At 55.2% G+C, this 27,011-nt stretch overlaps 3 protein-coding genes across 8 annotated transcripts in view; all 3 read left to right on the top strand.

Annotated features, from left to right (window-relative positions):
• Window positions 1-3,737, top strand: part of WDR59 (WD repeat domain 59) — a 49,252-nt gene extending 45,515 nt beyond the window's left edge. For 4 of the 6 annotated variants that reach the window (XM_039558361.1, XM_039558363.1, XM_019284245.2 and 1 more), the window contains 3 exons: window positions 2-144; window positions 575-610; window positions 2,034-3,737. In XM_039558361.1, coding sequence (XP_039414295.1) covers window positions 2-144; window positions 575-610; window positions 2,034-2,269 — 415 coding nt within the window. In that variant the 3' untranslated portion in view covers window positions 2,270-3,737. The remainder of the gene's footprint in view (window position 1; window positions 145-574; window positions 611-2,033) is intronic. The other 2 variants (XM_039558362.1, XM_039558364.1) reach the window with 1 other exon arrangement.
• A 4,273-nt stretch (window positions 3,738-8,010) lies between these two features.
• FA2H (fatty acid 2-hydroxylase) lies at window positions 8,011-19,991 on the top strand. Its single transcript, XM_039558463.1, has 7 exons — window positions 8,011-8,339; window positions 14,110-14,205; window positions 15,902-16,044; window positions 16,148-16,254; window positions 17,527-17,699; window positions 18,194-18,446; window positions 19,100-19,991. Exons 1-7 carry the CDS (start codon window positions 8,073-8,075, stop codon window positions 19,177-19,179), a joined length of 1,119 nt encoding a protein of 372 aa, XP_039414397.1. The 5' UTR covers window positions 8,011-8,072; the 3' UTR covers window positions 19,180-19,991.
• Window positions 19,992-20,759: 768 nt separating this feature from the next.
• Window positions 20,760-26,928, top strand: MLKL (mixed lineage kinase domain like pseudokinase). Its single transcript, XM_010396664.4, has 11 exons — window positions 20,760-20,881; window positions 21,541-22,110; window positions 22,303-22,416; window positions 22,519-22,693; window positions 22,795-22,892; window positions 23,011-23,146; window positions 23,690-23,774; window positions 24,167-24,315; window positions 24,514-24,563; window positions 25,038-25,178; window positions 26,083-26,928. Exons 2-11 carry the CDS (start codon window positions 21,654-21,656, stop codon window positions 26,133-26,135), a joined length of 1,458 nt encoding a protein of 485 aa, XP_010394966.1. The 5' UTR covers window positions 20,760-20,881; window positions 21,541-21,653; the 3' UTR covers window positions 26,136-26,928.
• The last annotated feature ends 83 nt before the right edge of the window (window positions 26,929-27,011 follow it).

Genomic DNA, 27,011 nt, shown 5'->3' with positions numbered 1-27,011 from the left:
GGCTGCTGGATCCTGCCAACACTCAGCAATTTGATGACTTTAAGAAGTGCTATGGAGAAATCCTTTATCGCTGGGGCCTGCGAGAGAAGCGGGCTGAGGTTCTGAAGTTTGTCTCATGTCCTCCTGATCCCCACAAGGGAATTGGTGAGTGGCTGGTCCAGTTGCCCAGGCAGAGCCACAGCTCTGCCTCGGGAGCTTAGGAACATGCAATCTGCAGGGTGGGATGTGTCATGGATTGAATGGACAAAGTTTATCTGAGAGACCCACCCAAGGGAGTCACAAGGGTTTAAAATTGTTATATAGGTGTAATTGAACCTTGGTACCAATTGTTCCACAGGATTAGTGATGGCAAACCAATTATTTCATATGAATAAAATATGAAGAGTTTATTTAAATTGATGAATATAATGATAATCATTAGACTAAAAAGACCTTAATCAGAATTATTTACCACACAGTATACAAAATTAATAGTGCACTGGTTATTAATAATAGCAAGGCTAGCTTAATAATTATCAGGTAGACACTGATGTTCACCCATAGCAATGACCATGGGCAAATCTCTCTCCCTCAGCTTTGAGGAGTGACCTTGAGGGTGTCCCCACCCAAGGTAAGGATCTTCACACACACCTAAGGGAGGTGTGTTAAAAATTTTCACCATTTAAAATTGGAACTGGTCTTTTATGGTATGAAGTGATTGACTGTCAGTCACACAAATTTAGATAAAATGTCGTCCTGCCTGCTCAGCAGAACGTGCTTTATTTTTGAGTTAGAAGCTATCAGCTCTTTGGTTTTGTCTTCTGTAAACATCTGCCTCTCCCTTCCCTACCAGGGCTTTCACATCCCTGTTGATGCCAGCCTTGGTGAGGAAGCATTTGCCTTACCTATCCATGTGATGGGTCTAATTTGGGGTAGTGTGATCAAGCTGGTTTCAGCATCCTTCAGCACTTAAGAACAGCCCCCCCTCCCCGCTCAATCTATCACTGACTGCTTGCAAGTAAGGTAAGATCCAAGCTGTTTTGCTCTGGCTTAGGCAGAGCATCCTGCTACATAGAGGAAGTGTCCATTGGTTACTGAAACATCACTGAAAATGTGGCATTTAACCTCTGACAGAGGTTAGCACTGCTAGTAAATGGGTTTGACTTTTTCACAGCTCTGGGTGGAGGTGAGGCTTGCAGGTGTTGGTTCAAGGGCTTTGTAGACTGTACCATTTCTCCAGCAAAGCTGGAAATGCACATACTGCCATGGCAGCAGTGCTCAGCTCTGTGCTGATGAATGTCCATTATTCCCTCTGAAATGCCCCGTCTTCATCTCTGATCCTGGGCTGAAGTGTCCTTATGTTAAAATTGCAAGATCTCTAACTAGAGATTTTGCCAGCAAATAGGTAAAGAGGACTTTTCTCCCAAAATACTTTCAGTAGCGTAGATGCCCAGCTTAAGGACAGCTGCCAAATTGTCTTCTTCACAGACCTCTGAGAACAGATGTGCTTGACCTGGGGGGAGAAAAACAGCTAAGGGATGCCAGAGAAAAAGCAGTAGTCTCACCTTGTCAGCCAGGACAACTTCTGAGGAGTAACTGAAGTGAAAACAGGTGACTTAACCCCCAATGCCTTTGCAGCTCCACGGCTGACAGTCTGATACAGGAGGCATTGGGTGTGCTCCGGGCTCTCTGATGAGAAATGGAGGCTGTCTTGCTTGCTTAGTGACACTTCCTAGTGGTAAGAGGTGGATGAGACCAGCAGGAAACCTTCATGTGTCAGTGTCTCCAAAGCTTGAAATCCAACCCACATTTCCAGCAGACAGCTGAGGAATTGGGCCAGCCAGTGCCCCAGCACTCCGTTGCCTGTTCCTTTAATGCCATATGGAGAACAAACCAAGATCTCTGAACGCCATCCCATCCTGATGGAGCTTTGAGGCAGATCCTTGGGTAGTTTAAGGGGCTGATCTGCTGAGCAAGGGGCTGTATGCAGGGCTGCTTTGTCCATAATTCCACCAGCACTAACTGTCCTGCTCTCCGTGTGTTTCCTCCGGCAGAGTTTGGCGTGTACTGCAGCCACTGCCGCAGCGAGGTGCGCGGCACCCAGTGCGCCATCTGCAAGGGCTTCACCTTCCAGTGCGCCATCTGCCACGTGGCCGTGCGGGGCTCCTCCAATTTCTGCCTGACGTGTGGCCACGGAGGCCACACCAGCCACATGATGGAGTGGTTTCGCACCCAGGAGGTCTGTCCCACGGGCTGTGGGTGCCACTGCCTGCTCGAGAGCACCTTCTGAGCAGTGGGGACAGCGGGGCACCCGGGAACTGATTGGATATTTAATTCCCAAGCCATGTTGAGTCAGCTCTGCTCCACTCTGTCTGGAGGAGATTGCCACAAGGAGCTGAAGCAGGATGTCCTGGTAATGTGCTGTGGTGATGTTTACAAGTGCTTCCATTACTCCTACGCTTCCCAGGTTGCTTTCAGACCAATTTGACCAAATTCCTTGTGTCCATTGCTGGCCATGGATGTCAGACCAGAAAAATTGCTCTCTCCTGCAGAAGGGTGTGTGAATATTGGTTAGTTTGGGATGAAGAGGTGTTTGAAAGCTCCCCTGGAAAGGGCCCACCTGGCAGAGCCAAACTCGCTCCAGCAATGTAGAGTCTTTTCCAGGTGCCTCCTCACATGGGCTCATACTGAGCAAAACAGTTGTTTTACACAATTGAGGCAGAAATAATTCTCAAGCAACAGTAAGCTCTAAAGGTGAGTTGTAAATGGCGCTTGAAGAGGAAATAGTCCATGGAACTGCTCAGAGTTTCTTTGGAAGCAGCAGGGTCCTTATTTTGAATGGCTGTTTACATCGTTTAGATTTCCCCATACAGCAAGAGAAGGAAATGGCATTTTTCAGGATTACTTTTTAAATAGCTTTCTGCTCACTGGTCAGTACCTGTGGCTGGCATGAGAAGCTCAGCCAGGCACCCAAGCTCCCTGCGATTAGTTGCTTCCAATAGTTTTAGTACTGTTAGGCTTTAAGGTGTCTCCATCTCCTGCTCTGACCAGGTGATAAAATGCACTTTAACTTGTCCCTGTCTTGTTGGTGACACTTCCTGGTGACTGGGAAAGGCATCTGCCTTTTGAGTTTGGGATCCACACTATCTCTCCGTAGATGTGGTGTTTTGGAAAGCCTTTGCTCCCTCACTGAGAAAACACAAAGAGGACACTTACTCCATACAGCTCCTTTTGGCTGTTGTCTCCAAGCTCTATGGGGAAAATTATGGACAATTTGAGATTTGCTGCTGTTGGAGTGATGAGGCTCTTGAACAGCAGTTTCTAGGGAAAAAGGGGGTCTAGAAGAATGGTGGGATCCATGGACACAAAAGGTTTATGACTTTTCTTTCTGTGGAGCATCAACTGGAGAATATACTGATGGATCTGTGTGTTTGGGGCCGTGCCTACTGGGCACTCCCAGTGCAGGGATGCTGCTGTGCAGTGTGTGCACACCTGGAGCGTGCAGCCTGTGCTTCTCCAGTGCTGGCTTCAGCCTGAGCTTTGGATTTGGGCGAATGTGTGGTCAGGGATGAGCCAGCTGGAGCTATCCCCACCTGTACCAGCACTGATCCCTTCTCCCACGCTTGCCTCCTGAGTGGGGCCATGTGCCATGCCCGCTCCCAACCCCTGTGCTAGCTCAGGCTGTGGGATCCTGCTGTGGAATAAACAGATGATGTATCTTAAACAATTAAAACATTAAAATTATTTTTTTAAGTGCTGTTCTGATAGAATTTGCTGTTGTTCTGCTGGTTCTCCCTCTGTCGGGAGCCCCCAGCAGCTCGCCCTCCCAGTGGGTGGTGAGTGTTGCACTCATGGCCCTGTCCCTGCACCCCAAAGCAGGGGGCTTGGTGGTAGCAGAGCCCTGCAACAGCTGTGGGGCTGCTGGGTCCCCCAGCCCTGGCTGGGACACTGTGCTGGCAGGCTGGGAACAGACTCAGAACTGCCCGCGGTTGTGAGGCTCCTCTTGGGAAAGCGAAGCCGGGCGGTGTCTGAGCTGCCGGCAAACCAAAGCCCACATCCTGCAGCTTGGGGAGGCCCTGGGCAGCGTCTGCCCCCCAGGAAAGCAGGCGGGTGCAGCGAGGTCCTGCCCGGCGCCACGGCAGCCCCAGGGCCAGGGTGCTCCTTGCCAGGAGCTGCAGGGAGAGGCCTCCCACCCTCCGCCTTCCTGCGTGACAGCCATTCAGCTTGGAAGTATTTTCATTTCCATGCTTGAGTGCTCCTGTAGCTTGGAAGGGAGAGGAGATTTGTTATTTAAAGGTGACGGACCGACAAATCGTGGTATTTAGTGTGTTATTACCGTCCATTACGGTCCATCTCCATAGTATGTGAATGCCCCTGAGGTGGAGCAGGGCCAGCACTTCAGAGGAAGGTGGAAAAGCCCTTGCTGTGGCTGTTTGTGCAGCCATGCACAGGTAGGTGGAATTCCTTCCCGGATGCTGCCAGCATTTCTCTCACACCCCTGCAGCATGTCTGGTGGTTCCTTTGGGAGCAGCCTCACCCCATGCAGAGGTGACTATTGCACGGAAACACGAACGGCTTATTGCTGCCTGCCTGGAGCCGGTGGAAGAGAGAAACGTTGTTGCCTTTGCTGTACGGGACAGCAATAAAAGGTCAGAAATGGGGCGTGGTGGTGCCTCACACCAGCCCCTTCTTCTGTGCTGCCCACCCCGGACTGCCTGTCCCAGCACCCACTGCTCTTTGGAATAACTTGTAAAGTGCAAAAAGTTCCCCAGTGTGGCCAAATCTCGCTCTGAATTGCAGACTTTAGGGAAGGGAGAGGAGGCCAGCACTGCTCAGGCAGTGAGTCTGGGCCACAGTGTGCACCAGACCAGCTCTGGGGATGTTGCCATGGTCAAACCAGGTGAATTGGATAGAGCCTTCAGCTGATGCACAGTGCTCAGGAGCATGGTTAGTCGTGCTGCAGGGTAGGGGGTGACCCATGCATGGTTTCTGTGGGAGCAGGAGCAAGGGGGCATTGGATTCAGGCCGCTCTGCATGGGGCAGGAATGAGCCCTTCGTGTGCCGCGTGGGAGGGGTGTCAAACCACTTCCCTCCGGGCATCACTGGTGCCACGGGTTTGCCAGGCTGGACACTGCCAAGGAGAGGAGCTCCATCCCAGGCCACCTCCGTCCAGACAGCCCAGCCAGCAGCGCTCTGCAGAGGTGCCCAAGCACCCCACGCCTGCTCTGGCACCCTTCCCGGGCCAGTGCAGAGGAGGATGCTGAGGGCAGAAGACCTCAGGTCTGACCCTGAAGAGCTGCTTGCCAAAACTTGCTTTAACTGCCTGCAATGTGCATCCCAAGGGCTGTTACCTGTGTACCCATGCTAGCTTTCCCAAGGACGGGGTTGGAAGAGGGACAGAGCTCCCACGACAACCTACGCTGTGCCCTCAAGGCCACTGTCAGCATTTTAAACCCTATTTGTTTTCCTACCGAGGGTGTAACAAGCGTGGTGTGTGTTTCCTATCCCCACTGAGGCTTTCCATGTGTGGAGAAGGAAGTTTAATCCCTGATGATGGAGTTTGGCAGAGAAATGAGGAGTGTTTAGCAGAGAGGGAAAACCTTTCCCCATGGATGCAATACCAAGCCGAGTCTGTATCGGCCTCCTCCTCCTTGGCTGCCACAGCTCCATTATCCCAGCATCAGCCCCTCCAGTGCTGCAGGGCCTGATACTGTCCCAAGCCCAGCAGCACATTCCTGCTGTCTCCTGTGTGCCAGCCTCAGCGTCTGTCCGTCTGTCTGGTGGGGAAACCAGTTCAGGAACTGATGAGCCAAAGCCATTTGGCTGCTCTCTTTTCAGCCAGGCTGATCAGCAGCTAACTACACTCCCCGATCCTGCTTGTCCTGGGGCTGGCACAGTGCAGGGACAGAGATGGGGACAGCAGAAGGGACACGCCATTGGCACAGCCCTCTGCTGCCAGTTCGGTGCTGTTATGCTGGTGTCTGCTGTAGAGTTCGGTCCCAGTCCCATCCCTCTCCCAGTGCCACCAGTGCTCAGTGCATCCCTGCTCTGCAGGTGACAGGGTCCCCCTGCTGCCTCATTCTCACTGCAGAGCTGAGGGTCAGCTCACCCACTGTGGGGACACCCTTGTGCCTTGCACGAGGGGACAGAGCCCCATCATAGCGCCCAGGAGGTAACAAGGGTGTATGAGGTGTCAGCTCACAAGAGCCTGGCACCTGAGCCCTGCTATGGGGCATTTGAGTACCATAGTTCCCCGTGTGCTTGGGAGAGGATGGCAGCCTCTCAGATCACCCAGCAGCTTTGTGGGCTGGCAAAGGCTGGATGCATCTCTGCCATGAGCTGTGATTACAGAGGGTGGCCCTTGGCAGCACACGGCCCCAAAACCCAAGGTAGGGCTGGACTGCACAGGCAAGACCAGTTGGTGGGGACTGCATCGTGGGGTCACAGCCAGGTGTCCCCTCCATCTCCCCCAGCACCCCACAAAGGGATAGTTTGCACCTGAGCATGCTTGGGGTCTGGGGTCCCTGGTTTGGGATTGAGTGCAGTGGCCTCCAGCTGAGAGCCCCAACTCATTCAGATCTGCCTCTGTCCCCCACCTTGCCCTCATGCTCATCAAAAAATCCTGAATGTCCGTCCAGAAGCCACCCTAATGCCCCAGAGGGCTGCGCCAGATTGAGCTCACCCACCACAGCCAGGACCACCTTGGCTATTAAAGGTATTGGGGAACCCCCTTGGGAGAGTGTCCCACTCCAGCACCTCCTTTGGGGTCTCCCAGCAGCCTCTCAGGACTCATCTGGCCCTCCCAGCCCCCAAAGAATGTTTTTGTCCACCACCCCAAAGACCCTTCCAAGGGTCCCCCTCATGTACCCCAGGTGCCCTGCAGCAGCCCCAGCTCGGTGCATGCCCACCCTTAACTCCTCTGCTCCTATCAGGGTGCAAAACCAATCTGCCCACCCAAAAAAGGACTTTTCCCCTGAGCAGGTGGCAGAGCCATGCCGGGAGCTGGGTGGGAAGGTGGAGCCGATGCCGGCTGCCACAGCAGGTTTTGCATCCACCTTGATTAAAGACCTCAGTGAATGCCTGGCCAGCACCCCACAGCACCCCAAAGCCGGGGGGCTGAGGTGGTGTGATGACCCACCCTTACAGGTGGGGCTGGGGGGGCTCCCCATTCCTGGGATGGCTAACCCCACCTTAATAACTGGTTGCAGCCTGGTGTGGCCGGCAACGCCAAAATTTGCTGGCATGTGGCCAGCCCCTGTGGTCAAGGGTGTCACCCCAAAGCAGCTCCCCCCCACTTCAGAGGGAAAGCTTCCCAAAAAATGCATGGGAAACTCCTTTCTTGCCATTTTTTATGAATTATTTGGCTGTGATTCTTCTGGGTGTTTGGGGCTGCCTCCTGCCCCCCGGCTAATTTCAAACTTAATTAAACACTGAAACAGCAAACAGCTGGGGAGGGGATGTGCAGGCAGCAAGTGACACTGGGGTGGGTTGGCCTCTGGCTTACTCCAGGAAAGACCCTGCTCTCTCACTGCACTCTGAACAGGACTGGGGTTCTGCCTCCCTTGACCACCGAGGACCTTGGAAGGGGGTTGATATCTTGGGAGGGGTGATTCCCTCAGGGGTGCCTTATACCCCCCAGCTTCATCCCTGCTCCAGGGATGCCCATACTCCAGTTCCACCAGGGGGTACCCCGGTGCCCCCCCATAACCCATCCAAGGTTGCCCAGACCCTCTATTCCCCCACCCTGAGCGTACCCATGGGCCCCTGGGGGACACATTCCCCTCCCCTGGAGACGCCCCATCTCCCCATTCACCCTGTGGGTGACCTGTGCCCCCTTCTCCCCGTTCTGCCTCTCCAAGGATGCCTCATTCCCACATTCCCGGACGAGGGTACCTGCGGTGGGGCGGAGCCTCCCCACCCCAACCATGCCCCACCCGTCCGTGGCTGCCCAATGGGCTGCGGCGGGGCGTGGTCCGAGGGCGCGGTCTGGCTGCATATGCATGTATGCAGATGAGCAGGTGCGGGCAGAGCGCGGCGGCACGGCACGGGAGTGGACTGGGACGGGGACCGGGACGGGGACCGGCGGCGGGGCCATGGCCACGGCGGGGCCGCGGTCCTTCAGCGCCGCCGAGGTGCGGGCGCGCTGCGCGCAGGGCGCCTGCCTGGTCTCTTGCCACCGCCGCCTCTACGACCTGAGCGGCTTCGTGCGGCTGCACCCGGGTGGGGAGCAGCTGCTGCGCCGCCGGGCCGGCACCGACGTGAGCGCGGCGCTGGACGGGCCGCCCCACCGGCACTCGGCGAATGCCCGCCGCTGGCTGGAGCAGTACTACGTGGGGGAGATCGAGCCCGGCGACGAGCAGGTACCGCCGCGGGCCGAACCGGGACCGGGTGGGCATGGGCTCTAGGGGGACCTGGGCAGGGCATATACAGATGGCAGTCGCTGTGGGGTGTCCCAGGTGCCGGGTCCAGCGTGAACAAGGGCTATGGGGTGTCCCAGGTCCTGATCCGGGACGTACAGGGTCTCTCTAAGGCACCCCGGGTCCCAGGGCCGGCATGTACAGCGTTTCTATAGGGCGCCCCACGTCCCGGGATTGGGATGTAGAGAGATTATAGTGTGCCCTAGGTCCTGGATCGAGTTTTGGTAGGGTGCTTCAGGTCTGTGCTCTCTGGGATCTGTGCAGTGCGGGGTCTATAGAGCATCTCAAGTCCAGAGTGCATGGAGTCTAATCTGTGCAGAGTCTGTAGGGCACCCTGGATCCAAACTGCAGGATCTGAGCTATACAGGGTCTGTAGCACACTCCAGGTCCAGGCTTCTCAGGGTCCAAGCTGTTCAGGTCATGCAGAGGCTGGATAGGCTTTGGGATAGAAGTTTCTGGAATGCATGTAGCATATAAGGTGTTTAGTGCAGCCACATGTGTCTGAGCTGTATGGGACATGGTGTGTGTTGGGTCTGACCAGGACAGGACCCCTAGGATCAGGCTCTGTAGGGTCTGGGATCTACCGGGCATGAGAGGTGAAGGGGACAGAGGGTGTTTGAGGCTCCTGGAATCTTGCATGGGTGGTGCCTGAGGTGTGCAGGGGACCCTGAGGCCCATAGGGTGCCAAGGGCACAGAGTCTGGTACCTACAGGGTCCCACTCCACAGCCACATCCCACCCTGGCCATGCTAGGAAGCAGGGCTGATGGGTGGCTCTGGGGTGCCAATGTGGCATGGAGGTGTTGGGGTCTTTGGAGGGATGCAGAAGATGGAGCTCATTGTCAGTTTTAGCAGGACTGTATGGCACGGGGTGGGCAACGTGACAGGACACCCTTCCTGGCACTCCGAGCACTCAATCAGGGACCAAGGTGCTGGCCACAAGGGTTTGCCAGTGGTGAGCAGCCACTGCTGGTGAGAGGAGCCCAGCCATCACCCTGACTGCCTGGTGTGGGGCATGGGTGTCCATGACACCCCCGCTGTGCCAGCCCTGTGCTGTCCAGGCAGACGGGAAAGTTTCCTGGGGAAGTTCCGCTGCCTCTGGGTGTCAGTGGGCGCTGCTACCCAATTACCAGCCCTCACCAGCATGCCGTGGGCAGGATGCTGAGCAGCGGGGCCAGCCCGGCCCCCTTCACTAGCCCAGCAGTGGTGTTCCCCTCTAGACATCCCTGCAAGGTCAGTGACCGGCCGGTCCCTCTGCCTGGTTGTTTGCTCTCGCTGGGTGTCCTCCCCAGGGCACAGCCTCAGCCCCAGCGCCACAGACAAGGCTTTGTTTCAGCCTCGGTGCAATGCCTGCGTTCTCCCTGGATGGATCCTGGCGATGGCACCTCCTCTGTTGGGACACTCGCTGAGCCGCCGCCTCCTTGCAGGCGTGACGAGCCCAACGGGTTGGGGCGAAGGAAGGTACCGGATGAACGGGTTCCTGCGCCTCAGCCCGCGCCGAGGAGAGCTGCCACCATCCCAATGCAAATACATGGCGTGATAACACCAGGGCGCAGGGGAGATCAGATGCTGCCTGGTGCCAGATAAACCATCCCAGGCTGTAATACAGTGGGGAGGGATTAGAGCTGCCTGCTGCATGGTGAGACCACGTCTGGCATGCACTGATGTGTGAGCTGCTCTGCCCCACTCCCCACCCCCCAAAAATCCTCTCTAGGGAGAGTTGATGCCCTTGGTGGTGCTTGGGTTCATGCTTTGGGTAATTTGGAGCAGGTGTACCCCAAACAGCTCTTTGAAGGAAGTGTTACGTTGCCCCAGTCTGGTTCCAGATCCCCACAGCTTTGCCAGGGCCTCTCCTCACCCGTTGGAATTCCCAGGGCTGTATCATCCCTGTGCTCAGGAATTCAGGATGCTGTGGTCCCACAGGCATCCAGCATCCTCCCCTCCTTCCCCCAGGGATTTCCAGGATTTTGGAAAGGGGGAAAAATATGTTAATGCAGGGGAGAGAAAGAAGATAAGATCCAGCCTTCATCCCACTGGTGTCTCCATGCCCCTTCCTGTGGCTCTCTCCTTCAGCCACAGGTCCCTTTTCTGCATCACCCAAACCCATTTGGCTAAGGACAAATTAACCCCTAAACATTTTATCTATGCAAGCAGGACATATAGGGGAGATCAAAGCGAGTACCAGTAATTACCTAAACTAGACAGTGGATTTTAACAGTCTCGCTAGAAGGGAACTGGATCATCTAATTACCCCTCCAGTTTAAGCAATGAGAGACTTTCATCACAGCCTCTTTGGGGTGCATGATGTGGCTGTGAGTCACGGTAAATCCTCCAGCCTTCTCAGGTTTAGTGTCCTTCTCTTCCTCTTGCCTGTATTGCTGCACGTCAGGCTCGCCCTGGCTTTCCGTCCCAGCCTGAGTACACTTGGATGTAGGCGGGACACCTGGGGCACCTCTTTGGGGGTGATGTAACAAGAAGTGACTTTTTATATTGCTATTATGACTAGGAGGAGGTAAATTCACCTCCTTTTAATAGTCCTGCTGCACCCAGTGTTTAATGGGCTAAGACACAGCCTCATGGGTCTCTGCCAGCCACTGCCCATGGACCACGATACTGGTGGGATGGTGGTGCTGGGATGGTGCCACCACAAGCAAGGGCCTTGCTTGAGCTCTCTGCATGTCCTGGGGTGTCCTCATGCTACGTGGATGTACCTGCACTGCCAACAGAGCTTGTCCCATGTGGACACCAGCAAATTGAGCCTCTGAGGAGCTCAGTGAAGGTGCTGGGGCTGTGGAGCAATGCAGAGGTATGGTAGGACTCCTCTGGGTTTTGACTCACTGGGCAAATGGGTGGAAAAAACCCTGGGTCCAGGCTTTTGGCAGAGCGGCTGTCTTCAGGAAGCATCGCCCTGTCTGGGCTAGGGGGAGGTTTCCAGCTTCTCTGCCTGTGTCCCAGGAACACCGAGCCCTGTGCTGGACCACCCTTTCTGTCTGTGTCTGCTCACATCACAGCTGGATTTTGTTCTTTTAATGCTCCAAGTCCCAATGCAGGACAGCATTGGGGTGGCATGACCAGTGCTCTCCAGCTGGTGCAGGGCCAATGCCGAGCTCCCCATCTCACCCACACCGGGCAGCCAGATGCTCGCAGGTGGATGCTGGGTCACCCAGTCACTGGATCATGCCATGCCCTGGGTTTTGGCCCCGTTGTCTACCAGCAGCAGAGCTGGCACCTTGCTGGGACTGCTACTCGCTTACAATCGCAGCACCTCATGGGTGTTAACTTTCCCTTCTTACATCAGGCCCCTTGTTCATCTTCCCTGGCAGGACCTGTTTCCCTGGGGACAACTCAAATGCATCTTCACCACCCACAGGTGACAGCAGAGCCCAGCTCAGCACACCCCTTCAACCTCCTTCCAACCCATCTCCTGTTTGGAGAAGAATGGGCAGAAGTCCCAGCACTGGTCTGGGTGTCATGGGGCTTGATCCCAGCAGGGCCCCTGCATGCATGGAACAGGCAGGAACAGGCCACCCTTTGGGGAGCCAGTTGGGACATGCATGTGGTTTGCATCCTGGTTGCACCACAGCTCCCAGTCCTTTCAGTGCCAGCCCCAGGGTGAGCAAGAGGAGAACCTTCCTCCGGCTCCCTGAGGAAGAGGAGGAGGAGGAGATTACTCTGGTGCTGAGAGAGAGCTGCCATATCACACAGGGCAATGGCATCTCACTGATGTCACCCAGCCCAGGTGCTAGTGGTGAGGTGGGATGGGAGCGCCCCAGTGCATTTCCCTGACCTGGGAGGACTGGGAAGCCTCCAGGCATGACACAGTGCTCAGGCATCCATGAGCAGGGGAACTGGAGGTGTGTGAACATTTCGGAAGAGGGAGAAGAGGTACCGGGCATTGCGTCAGCCCAGCTTTCTTAAGCATCCTTCCTGCTGCTGGCTAGGTTGTGGTGCAAGCGTGAAGGTGGAGAGCATCAGCCCATTTCTCAGGGCATGGATAAGCCGTTTCACTCTCTTAAAGCCAAATTTTCTTCCAAAGCACCTGCAGGGCAGAGGCAAAACCATAAATTCACCATGCTTTGCTGGATTTTAAGGCATCCCATCTGCCCTAGAGTTTTGGAATGTCTGGCTGAAGGACAGAGTGTGCAATGTGGAAAATAGCAGTGGGAATCCTCACAGAGAGATGTGGTGGTACATGGCATCAGCTCATATCAGTACTCTGCCTGCAGTAAAATTGATGCCAGTGGGATTCCAGCCTGGAAATACTGTCTGAAAATATCCCCCGTCCTTCCCTGCCCGCTGCCCCAGGCAAGGGGCTGCCTCAGAGCTGGGTAATGCAGTTCCTGTACCAACAGAATGAGGCTTGAAATCAGGCTAGCCCGGGAAATGGGGTGGGAGCACAGCTTGCAAGGAGTGCCTGCTGTCGGCAAACAGTGCCCGAGCCCTGCCTCGGCGTCCCCAACAAGGCACAGAGTAAAGTCCTCGTGTCCTGGCAAGGTGACACTGGTTCTCCTGCATCTCAGGCCCTCCTGCAGCTGCCAGGGCAGTATTCCCATCAATAGGGTGGCAGTGCATCCCCCTTGTAGCAGTGGGGAGAGCCTCCATTGAGGAGTTGGGAGAAAACCCTTCCTCTCTGGAAGCGGCACAGCTGGAAGCCCCGTCGGGAATGACTGTGCCGGGCCCCGCCGTACCCTGCTCCGGGTTAATGGGTAACCCAAGGTGACAGAGCGGGAGAAAAGGCATGTTTGGCACGTCCTGCCCGGGGAGCCGGCGCTGCTGCTGGGGGGCACGGCTGGCTTGGGGTTTGCATGGGCACGCTGCAACCTCACCAAGCCCCCCACCAGCGGCACGGACGGCGCCGGAGCTGGCACAGCTATGGGAAGGAGGCTGGTGCTGGCAGCTGGCAATGTGTTTGCTTCCAAGCATCAGACAAGGCAGGTTTCTCCTGTTTCTCAGCCCACCCTGGCAGTGAGACTGCAGCTGGGTCTTCGTCTTGCCACCACTGCACCAGTGCATCCCCTGTGCCTCAGCGTGCTCTCCTAAGCCACAGCCAAACCCCACCTGCCATATTCCATAGCCCATGGCAAAGGCACCCAGCCCAGTGTCACCCTGTGAAGGACACACTGCCTTTTTCCCTGGACAAGGTCCCTGCTTCTGTGTTTTTCCTTGTGCCCACAGCCAGCGTGGTGGCACCAGCTGTGCCACACCCCCCAGGTCTGCCAGCCCAGCTTTCTCAAGGACTGAAAAGCCAAGCTGGGCTTTTGTTGGTTATCAGTGGGGTGGGAGGAGGGAGCACTAACCAGCAATGCCCCTTGCTTTGCTGGCAGTGGCAAGGTGACCCCTGCTATGGCACTGCCTGTTTGCAGGGGGAAATGCTGGCCCAGGGCCCAGAGTTTCTGCACTGCCACCCTGAAGCACCCATGCTGTCCCAGCAGCAGGCAGGGTATTCCAAACATGGCTCGGACGGAGGTTTCCAAAGAGCCCCGAGCCTGCGATGCTCAGTGCACGGTCTGAAGGGCAGCGCAGCTCACTGGCAGCTGCTTCCCTCAGGAACCTGCTCTGCAGGAACTGACTGACTTAAATTCACCAGAATTTTCCCCATATTTATTTAGCAGGCAGGAGCTCACTCGGGCCATACCCCTGCGTGCTACAGCCATCACCATCCCCAACTGAATCCACCACTGATGCTTCACCACAGGGTTTTCCTTCTCTTTTCAGAGTCTCTCTGAAACAGTGGATGAGAAGGAGGTGGTTGCTGCAGCCCAGACTCCAGAGCAGGCAGATCTCTGCTACAAAACAGTGGATGTGGAGAAGGTAAGAGCCCTGGAGTTCCTCCAGCACACTGTTTGCTGGAGTGCTCCTGCGAAACACCAGGTCTCCTTTTCCCTGAACGAGTGCTGGATTTCTGCTGACTTCTTGGATGGGAGGGATGGCGTGAGGGAGCCAAACTGATCCAGCCACTTCTGCCCTTTCTCCTGGTGTGGATGGCGTTGCTCATGCTTTATTACACAGGTGTGGCCACGCTGGGAGGTTCCCATTGCAGCAGCGTGGGAGGGATGGCTTTCTCTGACAGTGGCTGTGCCCTTCCAGAGGGAAATGTTGCCAAGCCAACACCTTGCTTGCTTTTATTTCTTTCTTGCTTTATTTTATTGCTTTATTTATTTTATTTTTTTCCCTTGCCTAAGCACTTGTAATGAGCAGTAAGGGATTCCCCAGCCCAGGCAGGGTGATCCCTGGCTGCCCTGCCAGCTCCTTTCCAAGCATACCACAACAGCAGGAGTTTGTTCCCAAGGTGCCTTCGGCTGTCCCTGCCCTTTGTAGCACCATCTGGTCACCACAGCTTGCATGGTCCCAGCTGGTTGGTGGGCGTGCCTTTATCTTGTAGAAAGTTTTTCGAGCAGGAGAACATCTTTCATCCCCCAAATTAATATTTTATCACTGAGCACCTTTAAAAGAGAACATGGCATTTCAAAGTGACCTTTTTGCTTTAACTTTTCCTCTACCTCCCCAGTGGAGAATGGCTCTGTTCCCATCCCATACACCAGCTGGGGTTGTTTCCCTTCCTGTGTGATTGTGTTCATCCCTGCCTGCAGCAGAGCCCCCAAAATGCCCACAGCCACCCTGGCTCCTTGCCCTGAGGTGCCCCAGACCGAGCCATCCCCACCACTGGCAGCACAATCCCAGGTGCCAGGTTGCTGTGCCAGTGCTGTGTGGCACAAGCAGCCCAAGGAGAGCTGCCAGTCCTGGGGTTCAGCTGGGCGAGCGTGGTTTCAGTCTTGGCGCAGAGGTGGAACCAAGAATCCACCTTATCTGGCCAGGCCAGCAGAAGATGCATCTGGGGATGTTGAGCAGTGGCAGAGGTGGTGCTGCCAGTTGTGGCTCCCTATTTTCATGCCATGCCAACATGCGTGCCTGCACAGGTCCCTTCCTCTTGCACCTGAGTTCAGCCATGCACAGCAGCAGTGCTGGAGTCTCTGTTCCCACCCTGTATCGCTGCTCCCCATCCCTTTGCACTTTGCTCCTCACTGGGGTGCCCAAACAGCTGTGGTCTCCCCATGTGTCCTCTGCACAAGGAGAAATGTCCTTGGCTGGGGCAGTGCCGTGGGGATGGGATCCATGTGCTACCAGAGGTGTTCTGCTGGGGAATATCACTGCTCACTATCTAATCTTGGCAGCTCGAGAGGCAAAGAGCCCCAGTTATCAGGGCCTGATGCTGAGCCAGGTCTGGGTACAGCCACCTTCACCTTGATCCGCTGGCAGGTACCTGGTAACACGGGTGAGCTAAGCCCCATGTTCATGGGTAGATGGGGCTGGTGTTTGTCTGGCCCCTTGTCTGCCCTGTGCTGGTGCTTGTGGGGAGCTCAGGGCACCTTGAAACAAGGAGCAACTGCCCTTGGGGTATGGGAAGAAGTTTGCAGCCCTAAATCCTGCCGCAGCAGCTCAGCTTTGTGCCTGGTACTGGGATGGTTTGTGGGTTCCACAGCCCTACAACCGCTGTCTGCTCCCTCAGGACCTGGTGGACTGGCAGAAGCCCTTGCTGTGGCAGGTGGGCTACTTAGGGGAGAAGTATGACGAGTGGGTGCACCAACCTGTGGATCGGCCCATCCGCCTCTTCCACTCGGATTTCCTTGAGTTCCTCTCCAAGACAGCATGGTGAGATCCCAGGGTCTGCACTGTGGTGGTGCCTCCCCAGGGAGGGGGGAATGGCTCACCAGCCAGCAGGACACTCCCTCTGACATCTCCTTCTACACCGTAGGTACGTGGTGTTCATGGTGTGGACACCCGTGGTGCTCTATCTCAGCTGGGTCAGCTACACCTCCCTTGCTCAAGGCAACACCAGGCTCTTCTCCTCCTTCACCACAGGTACAAGCAGCAGCAAAGTCGTTGGGCTTCCCTTACTGACCCCACTCTGGGTATAGGGGCAGGACAGCCTTGGGTGGGGGGAGACCTGCATCCCTTCCTCATCCCTCCTTCTGTACGTGCTCACCACAAGCCACATGCAAGAGCAGCAGGTCAGCTGCACCTCTCCCTGCGGCCACCAGCGTGTCCCCTGCATGAAGCCACCGGTGCTTGCCCACCTCCATCCCATCCTCTCACCACAAGACTTGTTCCCCCCAGGAGATCAATAGAGGCACAGAGCCCGCTGACCTGGGCTGCAGCTTGCTCCCCCCTGCCTCCCATCCCTCCATCCCCAAAACTGAGCCCTGCCGGTGCTGGGGAGTGTTCCAATCGCCGCTGACGCCCACCTCGGGCCGCGGCTGAATGCCGGCGTGGCGGGCGAACAAACCCGGCTCTCAGCGCCGCCGGCGCCGCACAGTGCGGGGCTTGTTTCCCCGAAGCGCCTGTCCTTGAATCTCCCACTGTCTGCTCCCTGCTCCCCCGGGAATAACAAGCGTGGCCGGGGCAGGCTGTCTTCTTTGTTGTCTTTTTTTTTTTTTTTCTTTTTTTCTGGGTTCCCTATTTTTTTTGCAAGGTGCCACCCAGTGCCAGCTGTGCCCGGCTGTGGGGTGGAGAGCGCCTGCTGCACAGGCACCCCCTGCTCCTTGTGGCATTCGGCACCTTGCTGCCAAGTTTTGTAGGGTTTTTTTCCAAAAATAAGCAGATTTTAGGGGAATCCAAATTTTCCTAGGAAGGACACAGGGCTGGCAGCCAGCCCAGAAAGAAGGAGGTGGCTGAAAAATGTTCTGCGGGGGAAAGTGCCCAACAAATCTATTCTTTTTCCCCAAAAAAGGAACACCAACAGCACTGTTTTACTGTCACGAGTGCTGCCTGTGCAATTAAGGTCCCTCCTGCCGTGTTCTGGTGGGTGAAGCAGCTTTGTAAGGATGACACAGTCCCTAGAGTGCACGTCCAAGCCCCTGTTGGCATCTGGAATGCAGGGACCCCCCCTCACTGGCTTCCTGAGGCAGCAAGAAGCTCACTGTTTCTGTAAATTAATGGGAATCAAAAGAAAATGTGGTTTGGAGCAGTGCTTGGGCAGGTAGCTCCCTAGAAGCTCAGGGCAGGAGGTGGATGGGAGGTGGGAGGGAAGGAGGGAGAGCTGAGCATCACCCTGACGCCAGTGGGAGGATGGTGATGGATAAAAGCACCCGCACATCGCCTGCCCTGCTGACCACCACACATCTCGTTGTGTAGAGTACTCCATCCCTGTCCACAAATACTACTTCCCCTTCATCTTCATCCTGGGAATGATCCTGTGGTCCCTGCTAGAGTACCTCATCCATCGCTTTGTCTTCCACATGAAGCCACCTGCTAGTAACTACTATCTCATCACCCTGCATTTCTTGCTGCATGGGCAGCATCACAAGGTGAGTCGCAGCTCCCGCCTCTGCTGGCGCCTGCCGGGCCGTGGGAATGGTGGCCTTTGCCCCACTGGAGCTTGTTAGTGCATGGCCTTTGCCCAGGCAGAGCCTGTTTGTGCCTGTTCAGTGTGACTGGTGGCATCCCAAGCGAGGCACTTACCCAGTACCAGTGAGGGCTGCAAAACAGCCTTGGAGGAGCTGGAATTAAATTTGCAAGCTCTGTGGTTGGGCAAGGAGAAGACCAAAAGAGCCATAGGATCCCTCTAGCTTCACTGGAGGAAATGGCCCTATGGAGCTTGGGCACTTGCCAGCTAAAGCCACCACCTGCCTGCCCACCCTGGCACGCATGGAGGGCTGCTCTCACCACCGGGTACAACTTCAGAGAGGGTTTTTGGTGTTGGCTTCTCCCAAGTGGGTTTCCCCAGTGCTCGGCAGGGACGTGCTGGGGGAGGTCGGGTGGGCTAGGAGCTGCCTGTCCCACTGTCCCTCTCTGCTTCCAGTCTCCCTTCGACAGCTCCCGCCTGGTCTTCCCTCCTGTGCCAGCCTCGCTGGTGATCGGCTTCTTCTACGGTGTCCTGCGGCTCCTGCTGCCCGAGGTGCTGGGGCTCTCGGTGTTCGTCGGGGGACTCTGCGGCTACGTCATCTACGACATGATGCACTATTACCTCCACTACGGCTCCCCCAAAAAGGGCACCTACCTGTATGGCCTGAAGGCTTATCACGTCAAGCACCACTTTGAACACCAAAAATCAGGTAGCACCATGTTCTCCATGCATGCTGGCAGGGGCAAGGGCTGTCAAAGTCCAGTCTACCTGCATGTGTGCAGCTGATTGCTCCAAAATATTTGGGATGGGGAAAGGCAAGCACTGCCCTGCTGGGGAAGCAGCATGTGAGGTGCTGTAGCTCATGGGGAACATTTCCTGGCTCCTGTGTTGAGGATGGGGAGCCAGAGCAGTGCAGGGGTGCAGGCAGCAGCCCGCCTCACTGGTGGGCATCACTGCTGCCTGGGGAAGCCAGGGTGGAGGCCAAATCCCCATGATGCTGGGATGTGGGTGCCTGTCCCTGCCCAGGGCAGCATCTCTTCCTGCTGGGAGGCATTGACAGGTGTAGGGGTGAGGCCCTGGGCTTCCCCACATCTGTCCCACACCTTCTGTAGCCCAGTGCTTGCTCAACCTGCCCTTTGCCCGGTTTCCTAGGAGAAAGTGCCCCATCCAGATAAGCTATCATCCATGGGGCTTGTTGGCATGGCGCAGCCAGCTCCTGCTCCCTCTGCTCTTCCTCCTTGCCCTCACTTTGCCTTCCTCCCTTCCCAAAATGTGGAACTCCCTCACCAGCTAACACAGAGCCCTTGCAACACCTCGATGATGGTGGTGCTATGGGCTGAACACTCTCTTCCCTGCCCACAGGTTTTGGCATCAGCACACGCTTCTGGGATTATCCTTTCCGGACACTCATCCCTGAGGAGGCCTTCAAGAAAGAGGACTGACAGCTCCAGCTCAGTGCTCAGCTGCCGGCTCCGTACCCCCTGGACTGGGGCTGGTGTCCCTCCCCAGCCCCCAGCAAGGCCAGCTGGTCCCTGCCCCCTTCCTGGGGGCTGTGCCACAGCAGTGACTCCAAAGTGGAGCATCCCTGTGGAGTGCTGTGGTCCAGCTGTGGCACGGGCAAGGGGATGGGGGGCTGAGGATGGTGGGGAAAGGGGAGGAAGAGGCTGTGGGGTTCCCTGGTGGACTCCTGCCCCTACCTCGCTGCCCTCCCACTCCAGGCTATGGATGCACGGGCAGATCTGTTGCCTGAAAGATGAAGTGCCTGATGCCGCCCTCCCTCCTCTTCCTTGGCACCTTGCCAGAGCCCTTGTCTCTCCTGGGGTGCCCTCTCCCCAGGGCATCCACATGCTGCAGTTAACCCTATTGCCTAACTCGTGCCGAGGGGATTCCCTGTCCTAGGTCCTTCTCCTGGCCCGATCTCAGCCCAGGGTTTTCTTGGCCTGCAGCCCTTTTGGGGTGGGTCCCGCAGGTCTGGATTGTGCCTTTTTCTAACCAGTGCACCCATATCTCTCTGCCAGATTCATCAAGTTCATGGTTTTCATAGACATTGGCTACTTGAAACTCAAACTCCAATGAAAAGAATTACTATGAGATGCCTTTTTTTGCTGATCCTGTGATTTTATTTTTTATTATTTTTTTCCCTAATGTTTACTGCAGATATTTAAAGGTTTGAAATAAATTTATATGTAAAACTGTAGACACTACAATTGTAAATAAACTGTATATTTTGAAAAATAAAACTTTCTAAAAAGGCTCTGGCAAATGTATCCCCCGGGGCTGCTTGCGTGTTCTCCTGCCCTTGGTGTGTCCCTTTCCAGGTGGTGATGGCCCTTGGAGCCACCGTTCCTGGCTCCCCTCATCAACCACGGTGAGGTAGGAGCTTTGCAGGGGACACTCACAGCAAACCTGAGTGACGCCGGGGCTCTGGGTAAACAGAAGCTGCCACTCACTTCTCTGAAGTTGGGCAATAGTGTTGCATGTGCCCCAGAGCTTCCCAAAATTAGCCTGGCCCTCTGACGAAGCCGTCTGCAAAATTTCCTGTGCTCCCAGCAGAGGTCAAGCGCTGTTTCCAGCACCGGTGCCCGCAGCCCATCTCCTTTGGTGCTGGGGGGTCCCGGGGCTCAGGGGTGTGCTCTGGAGGGTCTCTCTGCACATGCAGGAAGTTCAGAAGGGCACAGAGCCCTTACTGTGAGTGTTCCAGTGCCCTAGGCAAGCCTTTCCACTGCTGCCAGCACAGCAGAATGGGTTGTGGTGCTCTAAATAACACAAGCATCAATACGGGGGGCACAACCTCCCCATCCCCTTTGTCCCACTGCACTTCCTGTGGGCAATTCCTCTTTCCATCAGGCAAAACCCAGCACAAGGGCATACAGCCCTTGGGGATACCCCAAGTAGCTTTCTGGGAACTGGGAGCCGTGATGGCGTGGGAAGCTCCAGTGGGTTGCACAATGTCCCTTCCGCTGTGACACCCTTTAAACCTGTGCTCATCCTGCCTGCCCCTCCAGTCTGCGGAGGCAGCCGAGGTCAGCGAAGCAGGACCAGGTAACAGACGGTTTCTCTTGGCACACGGACGAGATTCTTCCTTGGGGGCTGTGCTGGAGAGAGCCTGACGAGGACGGGAGAGTGGCTGCAGCTGGATTCTGGGTGCGTTTCTGTCTTTTTTCTAGCCAGAAGAACCTGGCACCCTTCTCTTAACGCTGGCTGCATCAGAGTGGCTGCCGCTAATTTCCCTGCAACAGGGGTGGTTTTCTGTCCTTGCTACCTGCATGTGGGCTGGGGAGCAGGCACCATCCCTGTGGGGATGCTGAGCGCATAGAAAGAGCTTGATTTAAAATCTTGAGTGGGCGCTACGGGGAGAAAATGTGGAGAAGTTGGGATGCTGGGGCTGTGAAGAGGCACAAGCCTTTATTAGATGGGTAACCACACAGAGAGACATTGGGTAGAAATGAAAACAGATCTTTACAGTCAAAGATATGGGCTCTGCGGGCAGGACCCCAGGGTGACGCGGGGCCGGAGCCAGGAATGCTGCCCAGGGGATGCTCCTTGGGTAACTGATGTCCCTGCTCCTCTGGGTGGAAGCTCTTTGGGATGGCTCATACTAAATTAATGTACATAAATCAAGCCAAAACATCTGTTGCTAATGCAGAGAAAGGTGTGCCACTACTGCTGCTAGTGATATCTCTGGGTGTGCCTGCTCCGGTCTGCACGAGCAGCTGCAGTGCTGGACAAAGCAGAGAAAGCAAAGCAGCTGGAGATGTGATGGGCTGTGGGAGGATGCTGTGCCATAATAGGGTGTTCCTTAGGGTGGAAGGCGTGGAAGAGCTGCATCCAGCTGATCTCTGAGCAGCGCCTGAGGCTTACCTGCACCAGACACTGCCAGCCCACATCCCCAGTGGCCAAGCCTTTTGCTGCAAGCATGGACATCGTGGAGAGGGTCCTCTCCGTGGCCCAGGCCATCCATGCCCAATTCGAGCAGGTGAAGTGCTGTAAGCACCAGTGCCAGCGCCTCGTGGAGCGCATCCAGATCCTGCTGGAGCCCGTGAGGATACTTAGGGCTCAGCCACGACAGCACATCTCCCACCACGAAGAGGAACTGATGAAAAAACTGCTCTGGGCACTGTGGGAAGCCCAGAAACTGGTGATGAAATACAGCCAGACCAGCTGGATCCAGAAGTTCCTGCGAGCCCGAAGTGCTGGTGAGGAGTTTGTCTGGGTGAATGAAAGCCTGGAGGACATTGCCCAGGGCCTCTCGCTCCTGCTGCAGGCAGAGCAGAAGCAGGCTTTCCTGGAAGCCTTCCAGTCAAAGACATGTCGCAGGCAGGATGCTGAGGACCTGAGGGATGACAGAGCTTTCTTGGACCAGGTGATTGCAAGTGAGTGCATTTAGCAAACCCTCTTTCCCTGCGACTGGTGGTTGGCCCCTCTCTCCAGCTGTTCCAGCTGCTGCCCAGCTCTGGCTTGATGGCCATGGAGAGCCAAAGGGGCATTTAAGCCATGAGAAAAACAATCCACACAGTCATGCTTGTTCATACAGTGGCCCAACCTCTGCTTGTTTCTCTCCCCAGGTACTGAGGAGCCCCAAGGTATGGCTGAGGAGATCTACATCGACAGGCAGTATATGGAGAACAAGGTAGACTGGATGCAAAGCGAGCTGAACAAAGTCATTCGTGAGATGGAGCGTAAGTCGGTGTCACACCACCTGCACCCTGGGCACTGTGTCCTTTACCCCCAAGCCCTGCCTAACGTGTCCCTTGTTCCCTTCTGGCACATGGTGGGAGCAGGCTTGAAGAAGGTCAACGTTGGTAAAAGAGAAGACATCACTGAGATCAAGCGGGACCAACTCACTTTCCACAGGCACCTACAGGACACCGAGAGCTATGACCTTTATGAGGGCGAGTACCTCAAGTACCCTGTTGCCATCAAAACTTTCAAGAGGCCACTGACCACTGACCCAGTGTGAGTTGCCCTGGGTGGGAACGAGTGTGCCCCCAGGAGGGTGGCACAGCACCATGTCATGCCTTGTTCCGGGGATCTCACCATGCTGTCCTTTTCCACAGCAAGGTGAGAGACATCTTTGAAAAGGAGATTCAGACCCTGAAGAAGTTTGAGTCTCCAAACATCCTGCGCATGTACGGGATCTGCATTGAGGAGAATGGTAGGGGTGTCATATTAATGTCACCTTTTTCTTCCCCTGCCATCCCCAGCGCTAGCTGGTGGCACATGGCTTGTTGTGGTTCCTTCCCAAGAGGTGGCACAAGGCTTTTGCCTTGCAGACGGGAGCCCCTGCTTCTCCATTGTCATGGAGTACTGTAAGCACGGGACGCTGCGGGATGTGCTGAACAAGCAACAGCATCTTTCCTGGGACATCCGCATTCGGATGGCCCTGGGAGCTGCCAGAGGCCTTTACAGGTGAGCTCCTGTATAAATCAGTGAGTAAATCCACGTGACAATCCAAAAGCTGTGTGCAGCTTCCTGGTATCTCAGAGTAAGCAGTGGTATCCTGCTAGACACTGATTCCCAGTGACACCACCTTGGGACACTGAGATGGGAGGCTGGTGGAGAGGTAGGTAGTGGATTTGGATGTAGTAGCACCCATCTACCCTGGTCACTGGCCCCTGCATCTGGCTTCAAGCCTGCAAAGACATGGAAAGGGGAAATCCCCTTCCTCAGATCCACAGGGCAGACTTGGAAGCACTCTACAGCATGGCCAGTTCTCCTTATGGGTCCTGCTCATCCACAAGGCTTGTTGTTTTGCCCACAGTGGCTCTTCCAGCACCTGCTGGAAAGCTTGGGTTGGCAGGGTTGATCCACCAAGACAGGCAGAAAGCTGCTGGCTTCTCTGGATGCATGTCAGTCTTTCCCTCCACAGCAGGAGGGAGCACCGAGGTGGGGATGGGTCCATCATCATCATCATCATCATCATGTGTTGCCCTTGGTTCCATCCATCTGCAGGTTGCACCAGACAGGGGAGAAGTCCCGAGTCCACGGCTGCATCTGCAGTAGCAAGTTCCTGGTGGCTGGGGATTACTGTGTGAAGGTAAGCACCACACCTGGAGATGCTTTGGGGAGTTTTGAATGGTTTTGTGGATGTCTCCCTCCACCAACGCTGAAGGGAATTGTGATAGTCCAGGATAAAATGGGGTAGTGCCATTCCCCTATCCCCTTAGGCACTTAAACCTGCCTATCTTGGTCTTATCATCAGCAAAGTGAGCATTCCTAAAGCATCCAGCCTGGGATGAGCTGAAGTTGGAGCAATTCACCTGCCTTCACCTCTGGTTTTGCTTGCAGGAAGAGACCCGTGATGGGCAGCACACACGGCTGCACACCAGCTTTGCTGCCCAGGGCATCTCGCTCTGTGTTCTCAGGGCAGTCCCTAGCTGCACCACAGGTTTCTACTTCTCCTTTTCTCTCTCTTATTCTCTCAATCAGCTGTCAGGATTTGAGCTGTGCGAAACAGAATCATCCATCAAGAGAAAAGCCCAGAAGAATTGGAAACAAGTCTCTATGTTGGCTTACATAGCTCCAGAGAACCTAAAAGACATCACCTACCCTTACAAGAGGCCCTGTGAAATATACAGGTGTGTCTGTCCCTCCCAGGAGATGCCTGTGAGCAGGCAGGTGTCTGGCAGAGTAGCTGCTGAGCTATAGAATGAGGCCAGGCTTAATTGGACACATAAGCATGTGCTTCCAGTTGGCATAGCCCAACAGTCCTCTCCATTAGAAGGGAGGAATACACAGTGGAATGAATACTGAGACTCTTACTTGTCTCCTTCCAGCTTTGGGATCGTTCTGGCAGAGATTGCAACCTCCAAAATCCCATTTGAAGGTGAGACAGAAGTATCTGGTTCCCTGCGGAAAAGCCACACGGCACAGTGTGGTTCCTGTCTGGCATTGGACGCTCCCTGCTCCTTCCCTGAGCATCCCATGCACATGCCAGTCGCAGTGCCTGGTGTGCCTGGCTCTGCATGACAGCTTCACAGCTTCTCCTGAAACTCCAATACAGTAAAGTACAGCTTATAGAAAGCAACATGCTTAAACCACAAACATGCAAATCATTTTTGTTTCTGTTGGATGGTTCTGTGCATTTAAGCATAAACACATCCTGCTCTACTGGAGCCCAACAGTGTCATGCCAAATACAGGGGGATTCATTGCAGATGGAGTTTGGGTCACTTCCCTGCTGGCTTCTCCCTGCCACAGGCTGCAGGCAGGCTCTTGGCTTTGTGCTGGGTTTCCTCCCCAGCACCCTCCTGTGGCAGCAGAGCTCCATCCCGACACTCCTGCTTGCACTTGCTGTCTAGGCTGCACTTCTGAGGAGATCGTGGAGAAAATCTGCAATCACCATTACTGGGATCCTCTTGGGGAAGATTGTCCTGACGACCTGAGGAAAATCATTGAACAGTGCCGGGCCTTTGAGCCTTCCCAGCGCCCTTCTGCCGAGGGTAAGTGTCCTGGACATCTGCTCCACAGGTCCTTTGCATCCTTCAATCAGCTACTTCAGCAGGCAGTTTTCCCCTTATTTCCCACATGAATTTGCCTGGCTTTGTCTTTCGGGATCCTGCCTTGACCTTCCTTTTTATGCTAGCAAGTCCCCAGATTCCAGACCTCATGATTAATATTTATTTACCCATGCCATGACAATAATCACCAGGCTGTTTTTTCATTCAGCATCACATAAAAGTGGCTTTTTCTGTCAGACAAGCACTGAACTAGAAGTAGGGGTCTGTGGGTTAATCCCCACTCAGGTCCTGCAGATCCCATAAGATGGAGGAGCAGCCACAACACTCTGCAGGAACATTTCCTGCTTTGGGCTTTGAGCAGTAAATTGCAGTCTTGGGCATTGCTCTGTGACAGGGAAGTTTTCACTGTCTCTGAAGCTGGTTTGGGTCTGATCCGATGAGTAACTGGTCTCCATCAGGAGATACAACAGAAACATCAGGAAAAGATAGAGGAACATTTCTGGTGTGCTTGAAGTCACAGAGGTCATACCTTTCCCTCGGTTCACCTGTCTGAGGGGAGAAAACTCCCTTCAATCTCATCCACTCCATCCTACGGGACCAGATCCATACAAGAGATGTGGAAAATGTGCCCAAGAAACCACTGTGTATCAGGTCTCTGTGCTTCCATCTCCCACCAGCACCTCCCTCAGCAGACCCTGACATAGGGAATCACCCTGGCTGAAGCGAAAACACCAAAATATCATTAGAGACATTGGCAAAGCCACACTGAGGAAACAGGATGGCTCGTTATCAGCGAGGGAAAGCCATCTTCTCATCTCTTAAAAAAATCCAAACAAGCCTACAACAAATACTCTGTGTTGATTAAAGCCATCCTTGTGTTTTGCAGAGATTGTGGACTTGCTGGCTGACCTGGAAAAAAGCAGAAACCACGGAAGTTAACTGTGAAAAACGGGGCTGGGTGACCAGAGGCAGCAAGGCCAGGAGTGCCACTCACCCATCTTCCCCCTCACAGAGACTGATGGCTCGATACACCTGTGTTTGTTTCTGTGTGTGACACCTTCACCTCGCCAAGGGGCCGTGCCTGGGTCACCTCGGAGGAAGCTGGGGTTGAGGTGACTTGAGGAGAGGCCAGCAGGAAGCCTGGGGGGACCAGAGGGATGGAACATAGCTTATTTTAAAAGGAAAAGGGAGTTGAGCCTGTTCAGCCTCGAGAAGAGACGACGGAGAGGAGACTTCATCAGTGTCTGTCACTATTTGAAGAGGTGTCAGAGGATGAACCAGGCTCTGCTGGGTGGTGCCCAGCAATAGGACAAGAGGCAATGGGCAGAAAATGATACACAGGCAGTTCCACTCGAACATGTGGAAGAACTTCTTTACTGAGTTTACAGTGATCATACACTGGAACATTGCCCAGAGAGGGTGTGGAGTTTCCCCTCACTGGCGATACTCCGGAAGCATCTGGATGCAATCCTGTGAAACGTGCTCTAGGACAACCCTGCTTGAGCAGGGAGGCGGGACCAGATGACCCCACTGTGCTCCCTTCCAACCTGACCCATTCCGTCATTCTCCTCGGCCCCGCCCCTGCCCACGGGGCTCCCCTGGGGCCGCCTCCGGCTCCACTTGAGCTCCTCCCCGGTTCCCCTCAAATCCCTTCCGGTTCCCCCCGGTTCCGCTCGGCTCCCCTCGGGGTTTTTCCCGATTTTTCCCCTTGTTTTTTCCCGCCCTCCCCCCAGCTTCCGCCCGCGTTCTCCCTGGTTCCCCCGGGCCCAGCCCGCCGCCATGGCAACGCCCCGCCCACCTCCCCCCGGTTTGAGT

This window comes from Corvus cornix, chromosome 11 (assembly GCF_000738735.6).
Source record: "Corvus cornix cornix isolate S_Up_H32 chromosome 11, ASM73873v5, whole genome shotgun sequence".
NCBI lineage: Eukaryota > Metazoa > Chordata > Aves > Passeriformes > Corvidae > Corvus > Corvus cornix.
This window is presented reverse-complemented; position numbering and strand designations above follow the sequence as displayed.